Source organism: Carcharodon carcharias, chromosome 36, assembly GCF_017639515.1.
Source record: "Carcharodon carcharias isolate sCarCar2 chromosome 36, sCarCar2.pri, whole genome shotgun sequence".
NCBI classification, from domain to species: Eukaryota; Metazoa; Chordata; class Chondrichthyes; order Lamniformes; family Lamnidae; genus Carcharodon; species Carcharodon carcharias.
In genome coordinates, this window is record NC_054502.1 from 548,032 (window position 1) to 566,465 (window position 18,434).

The 18,434-nt window shown below is 50.2% G+C and overlaps 2 protein-coding genes across 3 annotated transcripts in view; both read right to left on the reverse strand.

Moving 5' to 3' along the window:
- The window catches only part of LOC121272883 (E3 SUMO-protein ligase PIAS3-like), a 32,749-nt gene extending 15,186 nt beyond the window's left edge, over positions 1-17,563 (reverse strand). Inside the window, exons 1-10 of one of the 2 annotated variants that reach the window (XM_041179720.1) lie at positions 17,098-17,563; positions 16,490-16,574; positions 13,375-13,425; positions 12,146-12,236; positions 9,176-9,310; positions 8,944-9,049; positions 7,497-7,570; positions 6,220-6,380; positions 4,920-5,053; positions 3,717-3,888 (exon numbers count right to left, since the gene is read on the reverse strand). In XM_041179720.1, the coding sequence (XP_041035654.1) occupies positions 3,717-3,888; positions 4,920-5,053; positions 6,220-6,380; positions 7,497-7,570; positions 8,944-9,049; positions 9,176-9,310; positions 12,146-12,236; positions 13,375-13,425; positions 16,490-16,574; positions 17,098-17,554 (1,466 nt within the window). In that variant the 5' untranslated portion in view covers positions 17,555-17,563. Of the gene's footprint in view, positions 1-3,716; positions 3,922-4,919; positions 5,054-6,219; positions 6,381-7,496; positions 7,571-8,943; positions 9,050-9,175; positions 9,311-12,145; positions 12,237-13,374; positions 13,426-16,489; positions 16,575-17,097 lie in introns of both variants that reach the window. The other variant, XM_041179719.1, reaches the window with a different exon arrangement.
- polr3c (polymerase (RNA) III (DNA directed) polypeptide C) overlaps positions 1-18,434 on the reverse strand; it is a 483,038-nt gene that overhangs the window by 324,627 nt on the left and 139,977 nt on the right.

Consider the following 18,434-nt stretch of genomic DNA (forward strand, 5'->3'; position numbering starts at 1 on the left):
AGAACGGCACGGTCGGCGGGGGGGAACTGTGAGACCCTGATACTGGGGAACTGTGTGTGTCCCTGATATTGGGGCAACATATACATGTAAATGTGTGTCCCCCTAATACTGGGGTAGTGAGTGTGTGTGTGTGTGACCCTGATACTGGGGTAGTGAGTGTGTGTGTGTGTGTGTGTGTGTGTGTGAGACCCTGATACTGGGGTAGTATGTGTGTGTGTGTGACCCTGATACTGGGGAACTGTGTGTGTCCCTGATATTGGGGCAACATATACGTGTAAATGTGTGTCCCCCTAATACTGGGGTAGTGAGTGTGTGTGTGTGTGTGACCCTGATACTGGGGTAGTGAGTGTGTGTGTGTGTGACCCTGATACTGGGGTAGTGAGTGTGTGTGTGTGTGTGTGTGTGTGTGTGTGTGTGTGTGTGTGTGTGTGAGACCCTGATACTGGGGTAGTGAGTGTGTGTGTGTGTGTGACCCTGATACTGGGATAGTGAGTGTGTGTGTGTGTGACCCTGATACTGGGGTAGTGAGTGAGTGTGTGTGTGTGTGTGTGTGTGTGTGAGACCCTGATACTGGGGTAGTGTGTGTGTGTGTGTGTGTGAGACCCTGATACTGGGGTAGTGAGTGTGTGTGTGTGAGACCCTGATACTGGGGTAGTGAGTGTGTGTGTGTGTGTGACCCTGATACTGGGGTAGTGATTGTGTGTGTGTGTGACCCTGATACTGGGGTAGTGTGTGTGTGTGTGACCCTGATACTGGGGTAGTGAGTGTGTGTGTGTGTGACCCTGATACTGGGGAACTGTGTGTGTCCCTGATATTGGGGCAACATATATGTGTAAATGTGTGTGTCCCTAATACTGGGGTAGTGAGTGTGTGTGTGTGTGATCCTGATACTGGGGTAGTGAGTGTGTGTGTGTGAATGTGATCCTGATACTGGGGTATTGAGTATGTGTGTGTGAGATCCTGATACTGGGGTAGTGAGTGTGTGTGTGTGTGTGAGATCCTGATACTGGGGTAGTGAGTGTGTGTGTGTGTGACCCTGATACTGGGGTAGTGAGTGTGTGTGTGTGTGATCCTGATACTGGGGTAGTGAGTGTGTGTGTGTGTGTGTGTGAGATCCTGATACTGGGGTAGTGAGTGTGTGTGTGTGTGTGTGTGTGAGATCCTGATACTGGGGTAGTGAGTGTGTGTGTGTGTGTGTGACCCTGATACTGGGGTAGTGAGTGTGTGTGTGTGTGACCCTGATACTGGGGTAGTGAGTGTGTGTGTGTGTGACCCTGATACTGGGGTAGTGAGTGTGTGTGTGTGTGTGACCCAGATACTGGGGTAGTGAGTGTGTGTGTGTGTGTGTGTGTGTGTGTGTGTGTGTGTGTGTGTGTGAGAGACCCTGATACTGGGGTAGTGAGTGTGTGTGTGTGAGACCCTGATACTGGGGTAGTGAGTGTGTGTGTGTGTGTGACCCTGATACTGGGGAACTGTGTGTGTCCCTGATATTGGGGCAACATATATGTGTGTGTGTGTGTGTGTGTGTGTGTGTGTGAGAGACCCTGATACTGGGGTAGTGAGTGTGTGTGTGTGAGACCCTGATACTGGGGTAGTGAGTGTGTGTGTGTGTGTGACCCTGATACTGGGGAACTGTGTGTGTCCCTGATATTGGGGCAACATATATGTGTAAATGTGTGTGTCCCTAATACTGGGGTAGTGAGTGTGAGTGTGTGTGTGTGTGTGTGTGTGTGTGTGTGAGAGAGATCCGGATACTGGGGTAGTGAGTGTGTGTGTGTGTGTGTGTGTGTGACCCTGATACTGGGATAGTGAGTGTGTGTGTGTGTGATCCTGATACTGGGGTAGTGAGTGTGTGTGTGTGTGTGTGTGTGTGTGTGTGTGTGTGTGTGAGATCCTGATACTGGGGTAGTGAGTGTGTGTGTGTGTGTGTGTGTGAGATCCTGATACTGGGGTAGTGAGTGTGTGTGTGTGTGTGTGTGATCCTGATACTGGGGTAGTGAGTGTGTGTGCGTGTGACCCTGATACTGGGGTAGTGAGTGTGTGTGTGTGTGACCCTGATACTGGGGTAGTGAGTGTGTGTGTGTGATCCTGATACTGGGGTAGTGAGTGTGTGTGTGTGTGACCCTGATACTGGGGTAGTGAGTGTGTGTGTGTGTGTGTGATCCTGATACTGGGGTAGTGAGTGTGTGTGCGTGTGACCCTGATACTGGGGTAGTGAGTGTGTGTGTGTGTGTGTGATCCTGATACTGGGGTAGTGAGTGTGTGTGTGTGACCCTGATACTGGGGTAGTGAGTGTGTGTGTGTGTGACCCTGATACTGGGGTAGTGAGTGTGTGTGTGTGTGATCCTGATACTGGGGTAGTGAGTGTGTGTGTGTGTGATCCTGATACTGGGGTAGTGAGTGAGTGTGTGTGTGTGTGTGTGTGTGTGTGTGTGACCCTGATACTGGGGTAGTGAGTGTGTGTGAGAGACCCTGATACTGGGGTAGTGAGTGTATGTGTGTGTGTGACCCTAATACTGGGGTAGTGAGAGTGTGTGTGTGTGAGATCCTGATCCTGGGGTAGTGTGTGTGTGTATGTGTGCGTGTGTGTGAGAGAGACCTTGATACTGAGGTTGTGTGTGTGTGTGTGTGTGTGTGTGTGTGTGTGTGTGTGTGAGAGATCCTGATACTGGGGTAGTGTGTGTGTGTGTGTGTGTGTGTGTGTGTGTGTGTGTGTGTGTGTGTGTGTGTGTGTGTGTGTGTGTGTGTGTGAGATCCTGATACTGGGGTAGTGTGTGTGTGTGATAGACAGAGATCCTGATACTGGGGTAGTGTGTGTGTGTGTGTGTGTGTGAGAGAGAGAGAGATCCTGATACTGGGGTAGTGTGTGTGTGTGTGTTTGTGAGAGAGAGAGAGAGATCCTGATACTGAGGTAGTGTGTGTGTGTGTGTGTGTGTGTGTGTGTGTGTGTGTGAGATCCTGATACTGGGGTAGTGTGTGTGTGTGTGAGAGAGAGATCCTGATACTGGGGTAGTTAGTGTGTGTGTGTGTGTTTGTGAGAGAGAGATCCTGATACTGAGGTAGTGTGTGTGTGTGTGTGAGTGAGTGAGATCCTGATACTGGGGTAGTGTGTGTGTGTGTGTGTGTGTGAGAGACCTTGATACTGAGGTTGTGTGTGTGTGTGTATGTGTGTGTGTGTATGTGTGTGTGTGTGTGTGTGTGAGAGAGAGATCCTGATACTGGGATTGTGCGTGTGTGAGAGAGACACCCTGATACTGGGGTTGTGCGTGTGTGAGAGAGACACCCTGATACTGGGGTTGTGCGTGTGTGAGAAAGACACCCTGATACTGGGGTAGTGTGTGTGTGAGAGGGAGACCCTGATACTGGGGTAGTCTGTGTGTGTGTGAGAGAGAGACCCTAATACTGAGGTAGTGTGTCATGTGTGTGAGAGATTCTAATACTGGGGTACTGTCTTTTCCTGCCTGTCATTAGTCTATGTATTGACTCCTGTACCTGTGCGTGGTGGTTGCGAGGGGACAGTGATCGGCTCAGCTGTGCAGCCCTCATGGGTCAAATAACCAGTTCATACTTATTGCCAAGGCTCCCACCTGGAGAAGCCTGGTGGCCTTGGCATGTAGTCCCAATATCTTCAGAAGGCTTGTTAGTCATCTGAGAAACTGTTGGAGAAACACACAAGGCCCAAAATAAAATATGAATTATTTTGAAAATGAACTTACTGCTTATTGACAGAGGACAGGTTTGTGGGAGTCACAACTCGGCACTGTCTCTTCACTGGGACCTCCTCCTCATCTGATGAACTGTCTAATGTTAGGTCAATCACCTCTACATTCCGGTTGCTTTGGGAGCAGTATTTCCCTTGTGTGGAGGACTCCTTATACATTGTGCTGGCTGGACGCATGAAAAACATCACTGTCAGTATCGCTAGATTGTAATACATGATAAACATCACTGTCAGTATCGCTGGATTGTAATACATGATAAACATCACTGTCAGTATCGCTGGATTGTAATACACGATAAACATCACTGTCAGTATCGCTGGATTGTAATACATGATAAACATCACTGTCAGTATCACCTGATTGTAATACACGATAAACATCACTGTCAGTATCGCTGGATTGTAATACACGATAAACATCACTGTCAGTATCGCTGGATTGTAATACACGATAAACATCACTGTCAGTATCGCCTGATCGTAATACATGATAAACATCACTGTCAGTATCACCTGATTGTAATGTACAATAAACATCACCGTCAGTATCACCTGATTGTAATATACGATAAACATCACTGTCAGTATCACCTGATTGTAATGTACAATAAACATCACCGTCAGTATCACCTGATTGTAATATATGATAAACATCACTGTCAGTATCACCTGATTGTAATGTACAATAAACATCACTGTCAGTATCGCCTGATTGTAATGTACAATAAACATCACTGTCAGTATCACCTGATTGTAATATATGATAAACATCATCGTCAGTATCACCTGATTGTAACATATGATAAACATCACTGTCAGTGTCGCCCGATCGTAACACACAATAAACATTACTGTCAGTATCGCTGGATTGTAATACACAATAAACATCACTGTCAGTATCGCCGGATTATAATATACGATAAGCATCACTGTCAGTATCGCTGGATTTCTCACAACTCACCATACTCATGCTGAAGGTGCTAACTCTCTCTGGGGAACAGAGTCGAACCCTCCCCCAAACTCCCACAGCCCACACGACCACTCTTCATGTGTGAGCAAAGACAACAGTGCAAATAATCAGGAGGCTTCACAGTCATATCCAGTACTGTCCTCACTCAACATCCACAAGTGTATAAATGCCCGAGCTGTCTGCAGCTGCCCACCTCCCACTCTGCTCCCTTGACTTCTACCCATTTACCGTCACTGTTGCTGTAGGACGACCAGTAGGGTTCCTGCTTTACTCTCTTTGGTTGCATTGGGCTCCAGGAACCATCCTCCTTAAACAGGATCTCATCACAGTGGGTGCAGGAGTTGAGAATTTCCATAAAGAGTCTGTAGGTGGAGAGAGAGTAAACAATACTGAAACCACATGGTGAGATAGAGGGGAGAATGCAAGGGGATGGCAGGGTGGGGTGGGCCGTTGGGTTCAGGATAGGGAAGAAAGCAACTGGGGAAGGGGAGGGGGAGTGACCAAAGGAGGGGGAGACATGACCGGGAGCGTGGTTGGAGACTAGGGAAAGGGATTAGGGGGGAAGGGGGAGAACCGGGGGACAGACAGTCCCCGTCTCTCACAACATACACAGAGGCCCCGTCCCCGTCTCTCGCAACAGACACAGACGCCCCGTCCCCGTCTCTCACAAGACGCTCCATCCTCGTCTCTCACAACAGACACAGACGCCCCGTCCTCGTCCCCCGCAACAGACACAGACGCCCCGTCCCCGTCTCTCGCAACAGACACAGACGCCCTGTCCTCGTCTCTCACAACAGACACAGACGCCCCGTTCCCGTCTCTCACAAGACGCCCCATCCTCGTCTCTCACAACAGACACAGACGCCCCGTCCTCATCCCCCACAACAGACACAGACGCCCCTTCCCCGACTCTCACAACAGACACAGACGCCCCATCCTCGTCTCTCACAACAGACACAGACGCCCCGTCCTCGTCCCCCACAACAGACACAGACGCCCCGTCCCCGTCTCTCACAAGACGCCCCGTCCTCGTCTCTCACAACAGACGCCCCGTCCTCGTCCCCCACAACAGACACAGACGCCCCTTCCCCGACCCTCACAACAGACACAGACGCCCCGTCCTCGTCTCTCACAACAGACACAGACGCCCCGTCCTCGTCTCTCACAACAGACACAGACGCCCCGTCCTCGTCTCTCACAAGACACAGATGCCACGTCCCCGTCCCCCACAACAGACACAGACGCCTCGTCCCCGTCCCCCACAACAGACACAGACGCCCCGTCCCCCACAACAGACACAGACGCCCCGTCCCCCACAACAGACACAGACGCCCCGTCCCCCACAACAGACACAGACGCCCCGTCCCCCACAACAGACACAGACGCCCCGTCCCCCACAACAGACACAGACGCCCCGTCCCCCACAACAGACACAGACGCCCCGTCCCCCACAACAGACACAGACGCCCCGTCCCCCACAACAGACACAGACGCCCCGTCCCCCACAACAGACACAGACGCCCCGTACCCATCAATGATCAGGTTCTCATAAGGTGCTTTCTTGTCACATACAGGGCAAACCCATGTGGCTTTCTTCTCATTCATTTGTAGGTAGAGAGTTGCATCAAAGCACTGCAGGTGTGTGCAGGTCATAGCACGGCATGGCACTGATAGCCTCATCTTTCCCAACTGGACAAACAAATGAGATCATTAGTCTGAATCACGCAAAATGTTTCTCATCAGATCCTAAATCAGATCCTATTGCTCCTCTGGGCAACAAATATACCCAATCCTCATCTGATATGTTGATGTCCGTATCTCACCCCAATATTCAGTGCTGTGTGTTGGCTGCTGAGCTCAGTGAACAGAAAGAAACTCCCTTTAGCAGTAAGGTGCCGCTAAGTTCACCAAGAAAGTGTGTTTTGGATGGCCCCCTTTATACAGCTAACTATCTGTAAATTCCTTCATTTCATCATCAAGTAGTTCACAGTGACTGAAACCAGTCACACTGTGTTACAAACACTCACTCTCATTCCAGTTGTAAAAACACCAAGTCAAAAATCAGAGACAACGTTTGCAATTCTGTCAGTCACAGACAAACATTGGAAAGAAAGATGACCAACGACACCCGTGCCCACCAGCACTCATCCCATCTTCACCCTGTCCTGTGAAACGTGTTCCTTACACTCCCCAAACTCTGCTAATTCCAACTGCAGCGAGGGGAAAGAAACTCACAAACTTGAGGAAAGGGATGATGATTATCCAGTTCCAAAAGCAGATACACCTGAACTGTCCCCTCCCACTGCAGCATGTCTAAATAGGACCAAAAACCCCCATCTCCACCCCCAGGCTGATGTCTGTCAAGGCACGTTATGTTATCTCACTTTACCCAGCTCAATGCAAAGACAAATCCTTATCCATCTCCTTGTTAAATTCTAACATGTTCCACTCACTTATCAAGAGATTCCATGCCTTTGTGTGGTTTATATATTTAGCTGCGGATTTATCTAAGGCTCATTAGAGTTTGTATTAAATTTGGCCATTCCATGACCCAGTTTATCAATTCCCTTAAATAACTCAATAATGGCAACTCTAATCTGCTTCTTTCCCAGTGCAGACATCCCAAATTCCTTTAGTTTCTCCTCACTGCCCAATGCCTAGGGGGGTTGGTGGAGATGGAAGACTGTGCTTTTCTTTTTAATTACAGGATAAACGATTTGAACAATTACAAAATCGGTACAGCATGATTTGTATATGAAATGGGCTCTCCAGCTGTTCTGGAATAGTAAATGTAAAAGTACTCACTGGGCAGATGAGTGACACACGTAAGCTCGTGGTGGCAATCTCACTATCAGGGTCTGCTGTCAGCTTCTCTTTAACTGGAATAATGACAAAGAAACACCAGTGCAGCCCAAATATAGATAACACTCCAAATTATCCAAACATTCTGTATCGGCAGGTAACAACTCTTACAGGTGGATGTCAGGGTCACCTTCCAGTATCTCTCCCCATGTGTTAGCACAGACAGTGAGTGCTGAGAAATCAGTGAGGATCTTGTAAGGAAGCTCAATGTTCACGTGCATGTATTTCACAGAAGGTTGTAAATGAATAAATATCAGGAATAGGAATCCTGGCTGCTTTCACCCCTCACTCACGCTAGGGCACTCTGTAGTACTGCTGACCACCTGAAGGCACGACACACCATTTACTCGGGTTGAAGCTGAACAGAAAGCTGTGGTCTATGATGACATTCAGGAACCTCTCTTTTACCCCTGGCACCAGATCTTCACTAGCATCACCCACAGGACCTCCATGGGGTCCCCAGAGAATGAACAGAACCAGAGTCCCTACCCAACTATGGAAATTAAATCACCCCTCAGGTAAAGACACAGCATGAAATAGTATCAAATAGTTTTAAGGCAGAAATCAAAATGGATTTGGTATCCTGGAGACTAGTCACCACCAACCCCCCCCTGCTCCCTGTGGGGAAGCAACATCTAACAGACAGACCAGAAATGATCACAGTGATCTGTCCCACAAACAGATTCTTTCCATTGGTTTCCTCTCAGGTCCCATCCCAATTCAGCCCACACTCTCCAGCCAGTGAGAGCCACTGTGTTTCAGTGGTTGAGTCTCCCCCTGCCACAACCCCAGGAGGTCAGCAGCTTAGCGTGCTGTTTAAATACATCTCACCAAGCAGCAGCAGCAGGGCCTCCTTACAGACCTGAGAAAGTCACGGCTGCTCGCAGATGTTTGCTGAGGCACAGCTCAATCCAGCGTCTGTGACACTGAGCGTCGACCAATTTGGGACTGTGGAAGGCATTGAAGCTGGGCCCCAGGGTACTCACCTCATGTTCACAAAGCAGGGTTCACTAACAACCTGGAACAGGAACCCCACATTCCCCAGCCGCAGCACAGGGGATACTCAGATTAGTGGCTGATCCTCACTGATCACTCCAGCAAACAACAAACTGTGCACACACCAGGACAGGGGATGGGATGTTCCTGGCCCGTGGCTCAGCACCACAGCTTGTGATCCCACAGCCATTTGGAAATCGATGTTTCCTTCCGGGATTTCAGTCAGGGAAAATATTTCTCACAGGAGGGGAACTGACGTTATCCCAAGTACACTGGTAATTTTTGCAACGGCTGTTTTGAGAGCAGCACTGAAGTTGACGGCATTGCAGCTCAGTGCAGTGGGGCATCTTCCAGCCCCAGCCAGCCCTGCGGAGTTCCCACCTACTACACTTACTCAGAGCTCGTGAGTGGTCCGGGTTCCGGATCCCCTTGGCTCGCAGTCTTTGCAGTAGTGTCGCTGACGTTAGCTGTTTGACTAGATACACAGAAACCGAGTAATTCTGTTCAATAAAACAAAAAGAGAGAAAAGCCATCACCGGGGAGCCACAGAGCCTTCACAGAGCCACAGAGGGAATAACAGTATGCAGACTTTAGTGTGAGGTCAGGCTATAGCCTGGGGAACTCACCCTGCCATACTCAGACGACCAATTAATGGTAATCATGTTAGGGATGGTTGCCGTGAGCTTGATGAGTGAAGTGACGTTGATTGGGAGACTGGGTCGCTTCGGCTCGACTCCATTTTTAGTGGGCGGAAGATATCCCTGGAAAGAGACAGGCAATTGAGCACAAGGCAACCAGGAAAACAAAACTACCAAAAGGCTGGGTCCCCTTTGCAGAGATCAGCCTGACCAGAAGCCTTCGGGAAGGTAAAGAGATTCGACTGTGAACAGACAGAGAATTTATCAACCACCTGATCAATTTCCTCCTTGTTACTGCTGACAGAGTCAGGATTTGCTGTTTTCTAATCTGAAAGTTATCAAAGAAACGAGTAAAGCATCACATGAGGTGCAACAAAATGAAATATTTCTGTCTTGTTTTAGCTTAGCAGAGTTCCTCTTAAATCTGACAAAAGCCATTAAAAAAAGCCGGTTTTTCTCGTGAAGAGATGGTATACGATTGCTTCGGGAGGATGTGTTTAGTTCTGGCCTATGAGGACCATTGCACTGCCTGGGAGGTGGTGGTTTAGCGGTGTATTCTAGAGACCCAGGGTAACGCCCCTGAGGACCTGGGTTCAAATCCCACCACGGCAGACGGTGAAATCCAAATTCAATAAAAAAAATCTGGAATGAAAAGTCTGATGGTGACCATGGAACCATTGTCGATTGTTGTAAAAACCCATCTGCTTCACTAATGTCCTTTAGGGAAGGAAATCTGCTGTTTTTACCTGCTCTGGCCTACATGTGACTCCAGGCCCACAGCAATGTGGTTGACTCTCCCCAGCCAATGGGGCAGATTACAGCTGATCAAGGAAGATTAGAGGGTCCAGCTGGCAAAACAGGCACCCCACCAGGATGCCTGGGAGGGAGGTGGAGGCGGGTTGCCTCACATCCTTTAAAAAGTACCTGGATGAGCACTTGGCACCTGGGCCTCTTCAGCTCATGGCACCACAGCTCTGAGACTGTCTCACTGATCAGCAGCTTCAGATTGTGTGTTCCGGGCCAGCCCAGGCAGTAAGTGGAAGAAACAGCGGCAGAAGTTTCTGGAACACTCTCACAGATTTCCCAAATAAATTAGGAGGGAAATAATCCTCCTGGCAGCTCACAACTGCAGCCAAGTACACTGGCCAGCTGGGCTGTGCCTGAGACCCCTGCTTAGCCATCACCGGGGAGCCACAGAGCCTTCACAGAGCCACAGAGGCGATATAGCCCGGAAAGACAGGCAATTGAGCACAAGGCAACCAGGAAAACAAAACTACCAAAAGGCTGGGTCCCCTTTGCAGAGATCAGCCTGACCAGAAGCCTTCGCGATAATTAAATGCATACTTCACTCTCCAGAAATCCATCAAACTGCCCTTTGACAACTTCACCCAGCCCTTGCAACAATGGCTCAGTGAGTTCATCCGCTGATTAGAGAACAGGGAGATCCCATGCTGTATCCTGCTCTCTGTTGTATTAAACCCACTGAACTTCCCAGGGATTTTCACAGAAGCAGAACTCTACTGGAAGGTAAAGAGATTCGACTGTGAACAGACAGAGAATTTATCAACCACCTGATCAATTTCCTCCTTGTTACTGCTGACAGAGTCAGGATTTGCTGTTTTCTAATCTGAAAGTTATCAAAGAAACGAGTAAAGCATCACATGAGGTGCAACAAAATGAAATATTTCTGTCTTGTTTTAGCTTAGCAGAGTTCCTCTTAAATCTGACAAAAGCCATTAAAAAAAGCCGGTTTTTCTCGTGAAGAGATGGTATACGATTGCTTCGGGAGGATGTGTTTAGTTCTGGCCTATGAGGACCATTGCACTGCCTGGGAGGTGGTGGTTTAGCGGTGTATTCTAGAGACCCAGGGTAACGCCCTGAGGACCTGGGTTCAAATCCCACCACGGCAGACGGTGAAATCCAAATTCAATAAAAAAAATCTGGAATGAAAAGTCTGATGGTGACCATGGAACCATTGTCGATTGTTGTAAAAACCCATCTGCTTCACTAATGTCCTTTAGGGAAGGAAATCTGCTGTTTTTACCTGCTCTGGCCTACATGTGACTCCAGGCCCACAGCAATGTGGTTGACTCTTAAATGCCCTCTGAACAAGGGCAGTTAGGAATGGATGGTGCAATAAATGCTGACTTAGCCAGTGACACCCACATCCCAGGGACAAATAGTATAAAAAAGATTAAATAAGTCACTGCAACTGTTCAAAGGGAATCGAAAGAGGCTGAATTTCGTTGGAGCAGAGAAGACTGAGGGGTGACCTGATCAAGGTGTACAAGATTATGAGGGGCATGGACAGGGGGAACAGGGAGCAGCTGTTCCCCTTAGTTGAAGGGTCAGTCACGAGGGACACAAGTTCAAGTTGAGGGGCAGGAGGTTTAGGGGGGAATGTGAGGAAAAACTTTTTTACCCAGAGGGTGGTGAGGGTCTGGAATGCGCTGCCTGGGAGGGAGGTGGAGGCGGGTTGCCTCACATCCTTTAAAAAGTACCTGGATGAGCACTTGGCACATCATAACATTCAAGGCTATGGGCCAAGTGCTGGTCAATGGGATTATGTAGGTGGGTCAGGTGTTTCTCACATGTCAGTGCAGACTCGATGGGCCGAAGGGCCTCTTCTGCACTGAGAGATTATGAATTAAGTACATTGGAGAAATAGCATAGACTGCTTAACTCAAGCAGCTGAAAGGATCACAGGAAGATACTGCGCAGACTGTCAATCATTCCAAGCTGTTTCTTTTCGAACAACACAAGCAGCTTCACACACCTGAATTCAAATTGACAGAAAATTCAAAGTTACTCCATTGAGACTGGGGGGGGGGTTTCGGGTCAGGAGTCTAGGCGAGAGTTCGGGTTCGGGACGGGTGAAATCTGGACAGTAGGGAGAAGAGTACAGCCCAGGCAGTAAGTCAAGGAAGAGACAGCGGCAGAAGTTTCTGGAACACTTACCGGTAAAGGGCAGAGTTTCCCATTGACTTTCACAAATAAATTAGGAGGGAAATAATCCTCCTGAGGGCAGCTAGTCTCACACAAGCAGAACCTGCAGAAAGAAACCGAGTCGTATTACAACAAATACAGCAGCCCACCCAACACCAGGGCTGGGAGGAGAAACCACTGATCCCAGCGCTTTGCCCATTCCTGGCCCCTTCACCGCTAACCCCGCCTCCTCCCCCTCCAACACTCCCCTCCCCCTCCAACACCCTCCTCCTCCCCCTCCAACAGCCCGTCACCTTTAACCACTAACCCCCCCCTCCCCCTCCAACACGCCCCTCACCTTTAACCACTAACCCCCCCCCTCCCCTCCAACAGCCCCTCACCTTTAACCACTAACCCCCCCTCCCCCTCCAACACGCCCCTCACCTTTAACCACTAACCCCCCCCCTACCCTCCGCACACAAGACACCCACCCCTTCACCCCGCACACACACCCCAACCCCATCCTTGACACGACACCCCGCCCACACCACACCACCCCCTCCAGTTCCTTTCATTCATGGTCATCCAAATAATATGCCCCAATACTGTACCTTGTACACTCAATGACAATCATATTTAGCATCGAATTCACTGTAAAAGTCACACCTCCCATTTTTACAAACACCCACCCCGTAATTTACTAATGACATAAAGAAGTGACAATGAATTGGATGGAACTCCCTCCAACAGTCCCTCGTCAACTCACAGGAAGTGTTTCACCCCCTCGCACCAGCTCCTTCCCAATCCATACCCAAAGCAGGCCAGATCGGCTCTGGGCACACCCAGCTGTCATCCAATGCACAGGAATCAAAGAGAGACCAACTCTCTTCAGGGGCCACTGGCGCTGCTACCTCATTTCTGCATAGATACACCGAGATGTTCATCAGCAGAGGGGCTAACGCACTGAGAATGGGAACACTCACACCACACTGCCAAATCTTTTTTATTCATTCATGGGATGTGGATGTCGCTGGCAATTATTGCCCATCCCAAAATCCCCTTGAGAAGGTGGTGGGTGAGCTGCCTTCTTGAGCCGCTGCAGTCCCTGTGGTGTAGGTACACCCACCGTGCTGTTAGGGAGGGAGTTCCAGGATTTTGGTCCAGCGACAGTGAAGGAACAGCCGATACATTTCCAAGTCAGGATGGTGAGTGGTTCGGAGGGGAAGTTAATGAAGAATTCCCTGGGAACAGTACATTCTTACCTCAGCTGCACCTGTACAGTGTGATCACCTTTTGCTCCAAGTAACAAGTCCCTGAAAAGGAAATCAATTGTTCGATCACTGAGTGAGCAGTTTTCTTCAAGCTGCCCTGCCAGTTAAAATCTATGCTGCTCCCTCCATATGGACTAGTGAGTAAATGCAACATTCAGACGTACAGTTAAAATCTATGCTGCTCCATATGGACTAGTGTGTAAATGCAACATCCAGATGTACAGTTAAAGTCTATGCTGCTCCCTCCATATGGACTAGTGTGTAAATGCAACATCCAGATGTACAGTTAAAGTCTATGCTGCTCCCTCCATATGGACCAGTGTGTAAATGCAACATCCAGATGTACAGTTAAAGTCTATGCTGCTCCCTCCATATGGACTAGTGAGTAAATGCAACATCCAGATGCACAGTTAAAATCTATGCTGCTCCCTCCATATGGACTAGTGAGTAAATGCAACATCCAGATGCACAGTTAAAATCTATGCTGCTCCATATGGACTAGTGAGTAAATGCAACATCCAGATGTACAGTTAAAATCTATGCTGCTCCCTCTATATGGACTAGTGTGTAAATGCAACATCCAGATGCACAGTTAAAATCTATGCTGCTCCCTCCATATGGACTAGTGAGTAAATGCAACATCCAGATGTACAGTTAAAATCTATGCTGCTCCCTCTATATGGACTAGTGAGTAAATGCAACATCCAGATGCACAGTTAAAATCTATGCTGCTCCATATGGACTAGTGAGTAAATGCAACATCCACATGTACAGTTAAAATCTATGCTGCTCCCTCTATATGGACTAGTGTGTAAATGCAACATCTCGATGCACAGTTAAAATCTATGCTGCTCCCTCCATATGGACTAGTGAGTAAATGCAACATCCAGATGTACAGTTAAAATCTATGCTGCTCCCTCTATATGGACTAGTGAGTAAATGCAACATCCAAATGCACAGTTAAAATCTATGCTGCTCCATATGGACTAGTGAGTAAATGCAACATCCACATGTACAGTTAAAATCTATGCTGCTCCCTCTATATGGACTAGTGTGTAAATGCAACATCCAGATGCACAGTTAAAATCTATGCTGCTCCCTCCATATGGACTAGTGAGTAAATGCAACATCCAGATGTACAGTTAAAATCTATGCTGCTCCCTCTATATGGACTAGTGAGTAAATGCAACATCCAAATGCACAGTTAAAATCTATGCTGCTCCATATGGACTAGTGAGTAAATGCAACATCCACATGTACAGTTAAAATCTATGCTGCTCCCTCTATACGGACTAGTGTGTAAATGCAACATCCAGATGCACAGTTAAAATCTATGCTGCTCCCTCCATATGGACTAGTGAGTAAATGCAATATCCAGATGTACAGTTAAAATCTATGCTGCTCCCTCCATATGGACTAGTGAGTAAATGCAACATCCAGATGTACAGTTAAAATCTATGCTGCTCCCTCTATATGGACTAGTGTGTAAATGCAACATCCAGATGTACAGTTAAAATCTATGCTGCTCCATATGGACTAGTGAGTAAATGCAACATCCAGATGTACAGTTAAAATCTATGCTGCTCCCTCCATATGGACTAATGAGTAAATGCAACATTCAGATGTACAGATGCCACATTTCTCCTTGGTTTGGAATGGTTAAAGCACAGGAGGCCATTCGGTCCTGTGTGTTACCCCTTGATAGCCAGTTGGTAAAGGAAGAAACCAGAGCCAGTCTTTACTTAGAACAGATTTGTTCACAGATGGATACATTACAGGTCTATGTCTCTTGACTGTCCTCTAGTATGTCAGTGTTTCTGCATATGTACTCAAGTAACTATCCAACCAATGCCCCTCAAAAGCATATACTTAGTATTAATTGTATCAATTTAGCTTGAGTCCTTGCCTGGTTGCTGCAATAGCAACTCGACCTCAGAATCTCCTACCCCATTCCCCCTCCCTCCATCCCACCCCTCATCTCCCCATCTCGCCACCTCCCTCAGCTCAAATCCCACCATCTCAACTCCTCCTGCAACAGCAGCCTCCACCTCCTCCCTCAGCCTCACTCCATCCCAGAGCCCCAACTCCATCTGCCCCTCACCCCATTCCCAAGCCCTACCAATTCCCTCTGCCCCTCACCCCACCTCCTCCCTCAGCCTCAACCCATCACCTCACCGCACCAACTCCCTCTGCCCCTCACCCCATCAACTCCCTCTGCCGCTCACCCCATCCCCTCACCCCACCAACTCCCTCTGCCCCTCACCCCATCAACTCCCTCTGCCACTCACCCCATCCCCTCACCCCACCAACTCCCTCTGCCCCTCACCCCATCCTCAAGCCCCACCAACTCCCTCTACCCCTCACCCCATCCTAAAGCCTCACCAACTCCCTCTACCCCTCACCCCATCCTCAAGCTTCACCAACTCCCTCTACCCCTCACCCCATCCTCAAGCCTCACCAACTCCCTCTGCCCCTCACCCCATCCTCAAGCCCCACCAACTCCCTCTGCCCCTCACCCCACCAACTCACTCTGCCCCTCACCCCATCTTCAAGCCCCACCAACTCCCTCTACCCCTCAACCCATCAACTCCCTCTGCCCCTCACCCCACCAACTCCCTCTGCCCCTCACCCCATCTTCAAGCCCCATCAACTCCCTCTGCCCCTCACCCCACCAAATCCCTCTGCCCCTCACCCCATCTTCAAGCCCCACCAACTCCCTCTACCCCTCAACCCATCCGCTCACCCCACCAACTCCCTCTACCCCTCAACCCATCCCCTCACCCCACCAACTCCCTCTACCCCTCACCCCCACCAACTCCCTCTACCCCTCACCCCATCCTCAAGCCCCACCAACTCCCTCTACCCCTCACCCCTTCCCTAAGCCCAACCCCTTTACCCCTCTCTCAGCTGAATCCTCATCCCCACTTCTCAGCTCCTCCCTCAGTCTCAGCCCCTCACCTTTTTACCAAAGTTTTCAATCCCCTTGCTTTGTTCTCGAACCAGATGGAAAAGTCTTTCTCCAATATTTCACTTCACTCCTTGGCAAAAGAGGTTTGCCTGTTTTATACCTGGATGAAGAGAGAGACAGATTCCGAGGCAATCTCACCTGGAGGAGCAGATCTGTTGAACTTGTTGTGGGGTTAATGCAAACGTAACAACTGCCTCCTCAAACCGCTGTCCGTTACTTGATGCTGTGAAAACAAGGCAGAAAGAAAACCATGATCATCTTCAAGGAGGAAGGGAGGCCGCCGACACTAACACTTTATGAATTTCCTCTCCATTCGACACCTGAGCACAATAATTCTTCGCTAGGGTTTGGTTCCACAGGTACCCCTATACTCCAATTCCTCAGCCAATAAAAAATGCCACATGGCTGTTAGATCCCAAAGTACAAGCCTCTTCTCACCCCCTACAGACAGAGAGAGACTGACCCTGTCTTCACTGTAACACAGAGCTTGTGTGGTGCATGTGGGTCTGTACGTGCATGTGCATTGCTGCTGGTGTGTTATTCCTCGTTCTGATCTCTATAAAATACCATTCATCTGTAATGTCCTCTTGTTTGAGCAGAGCTGGAATTGCTTGGTGGGATAGTGCAGACCAGACTGAAGGTCCCATCAAATTCTTGCTGTGCCAGGAACAGAATAATCACTGGTCAACAAAATCACGCCCTCCAAATCCACTTGTACCCCAAACTATGTAAAACTTGGGCCTTACCTAACGTGGTTGGTTTGGCCAGTTCATCATAGATGTCATAAAACGGCAGTCTCCTCATTTTGACGTCTGGATGGACAGGAGGGGATAGATGTTGTAAATCTAATTCCCGCTTGGGAGTGAGCATGCTAAGGGGAGACAGCAGTGGAGACACCAAGGCAGAGGCAGCAGAAGCACTGTAGTGAAGCTGTGGTGTGCTGCCTAGAGGCAGTGATGTGCTGGCTGACGGGAGACCCACAGCGTTCTGGATGGACAGTAAGGGCAGGTCCATTGTGACGTGGGTCTTGCGTGGGATGCGACGCCTGTAGAGCTCTTTGATTTTCATCTGCACGGCTGGACTGCAGCCAGACTTTAGCATGAACAGCACTTTGGTCAGAAGCTCGTGTTTGCGGCCGGTCTTATTTCGGCCGGAGAATCCCAGGAGCACTTGCAGTTCCGACACTCTAAAGCTCAACACCATGTGCTGTAAAAAGGAAAAATATGTCAGAGAGCATTAGGGAGTGTGACAGGGGGTAAAGAGGGAAAGAGTGGCGGGGAGGGGGGAAGGAGTGGCGGGGAGGGGGGAAGGAGTGGCGGGGAGGGGGGAAGGAGTGGCGGGGAGGGGGGAAGGCAGTGGCGGGGAGGGGGGAAGGAGTGGCGGGGAGGGGGGAAGGAGTGGCGGGGAGGGGGGAAGGAGTGGCGGGGAGGGGGGAAGGAGTGGCGGGGAGGGGGGAAGGAGTGGCGGGGAGGGGGGAAGGAGTGGCGGGGAGGGGGGAAGGAGTGGCGGGGAGGGGGGAAGGAGTGGCGGGGAGGGGGGAAGGAGTGGCGGGGAGGGGGGAAGGAGTGGCGGGGAGGGGGGAAGGAGTGGCGGGGAGGGGGGAAGGAGTGGCGGGGAGGGGGGAAGGAGTGGCGGGGAGGGGGGAAGGAGTGGCGGGGAGGGGGGAAGGAGTGGCGGGGAGGGGGGAAGGAGTGGCGGGGAGGGGGGAAGGAGTGGCGGGGAGGGGGGAAGGAGTGGCGGGGAGGGGGGAAGGAGTGGCGGGGAGGGGGGAAGGAGTGGCGGGGAGGGGGGAAGGAGTGGCGGGGAGGGGGGAAGGAGTGGCGGGGGGGGGGGGAAGTGGCGGGGGGTGGCCGAAGAGAGTGGCGGGGGGGCCGAAGAGAGTGGCGGGGGGGCGAAGTGAGTGGCGGGGGGGGCCGAAGTGAGTGGCGGGGGGGGGGGCGAAGTGAGTGGCGGGGGGGGGGGGGCGAAGTGAGTGGCGGGGGGGGGCCGAAGAGAGTGGCGGGGGGGGCCGAAGAGAGTGGCGGGGGGTGAAGGAGTGGCGGGGGGTGAAGGAGTGGCGGGGGGGTGAAGGAATGGCGGGGGG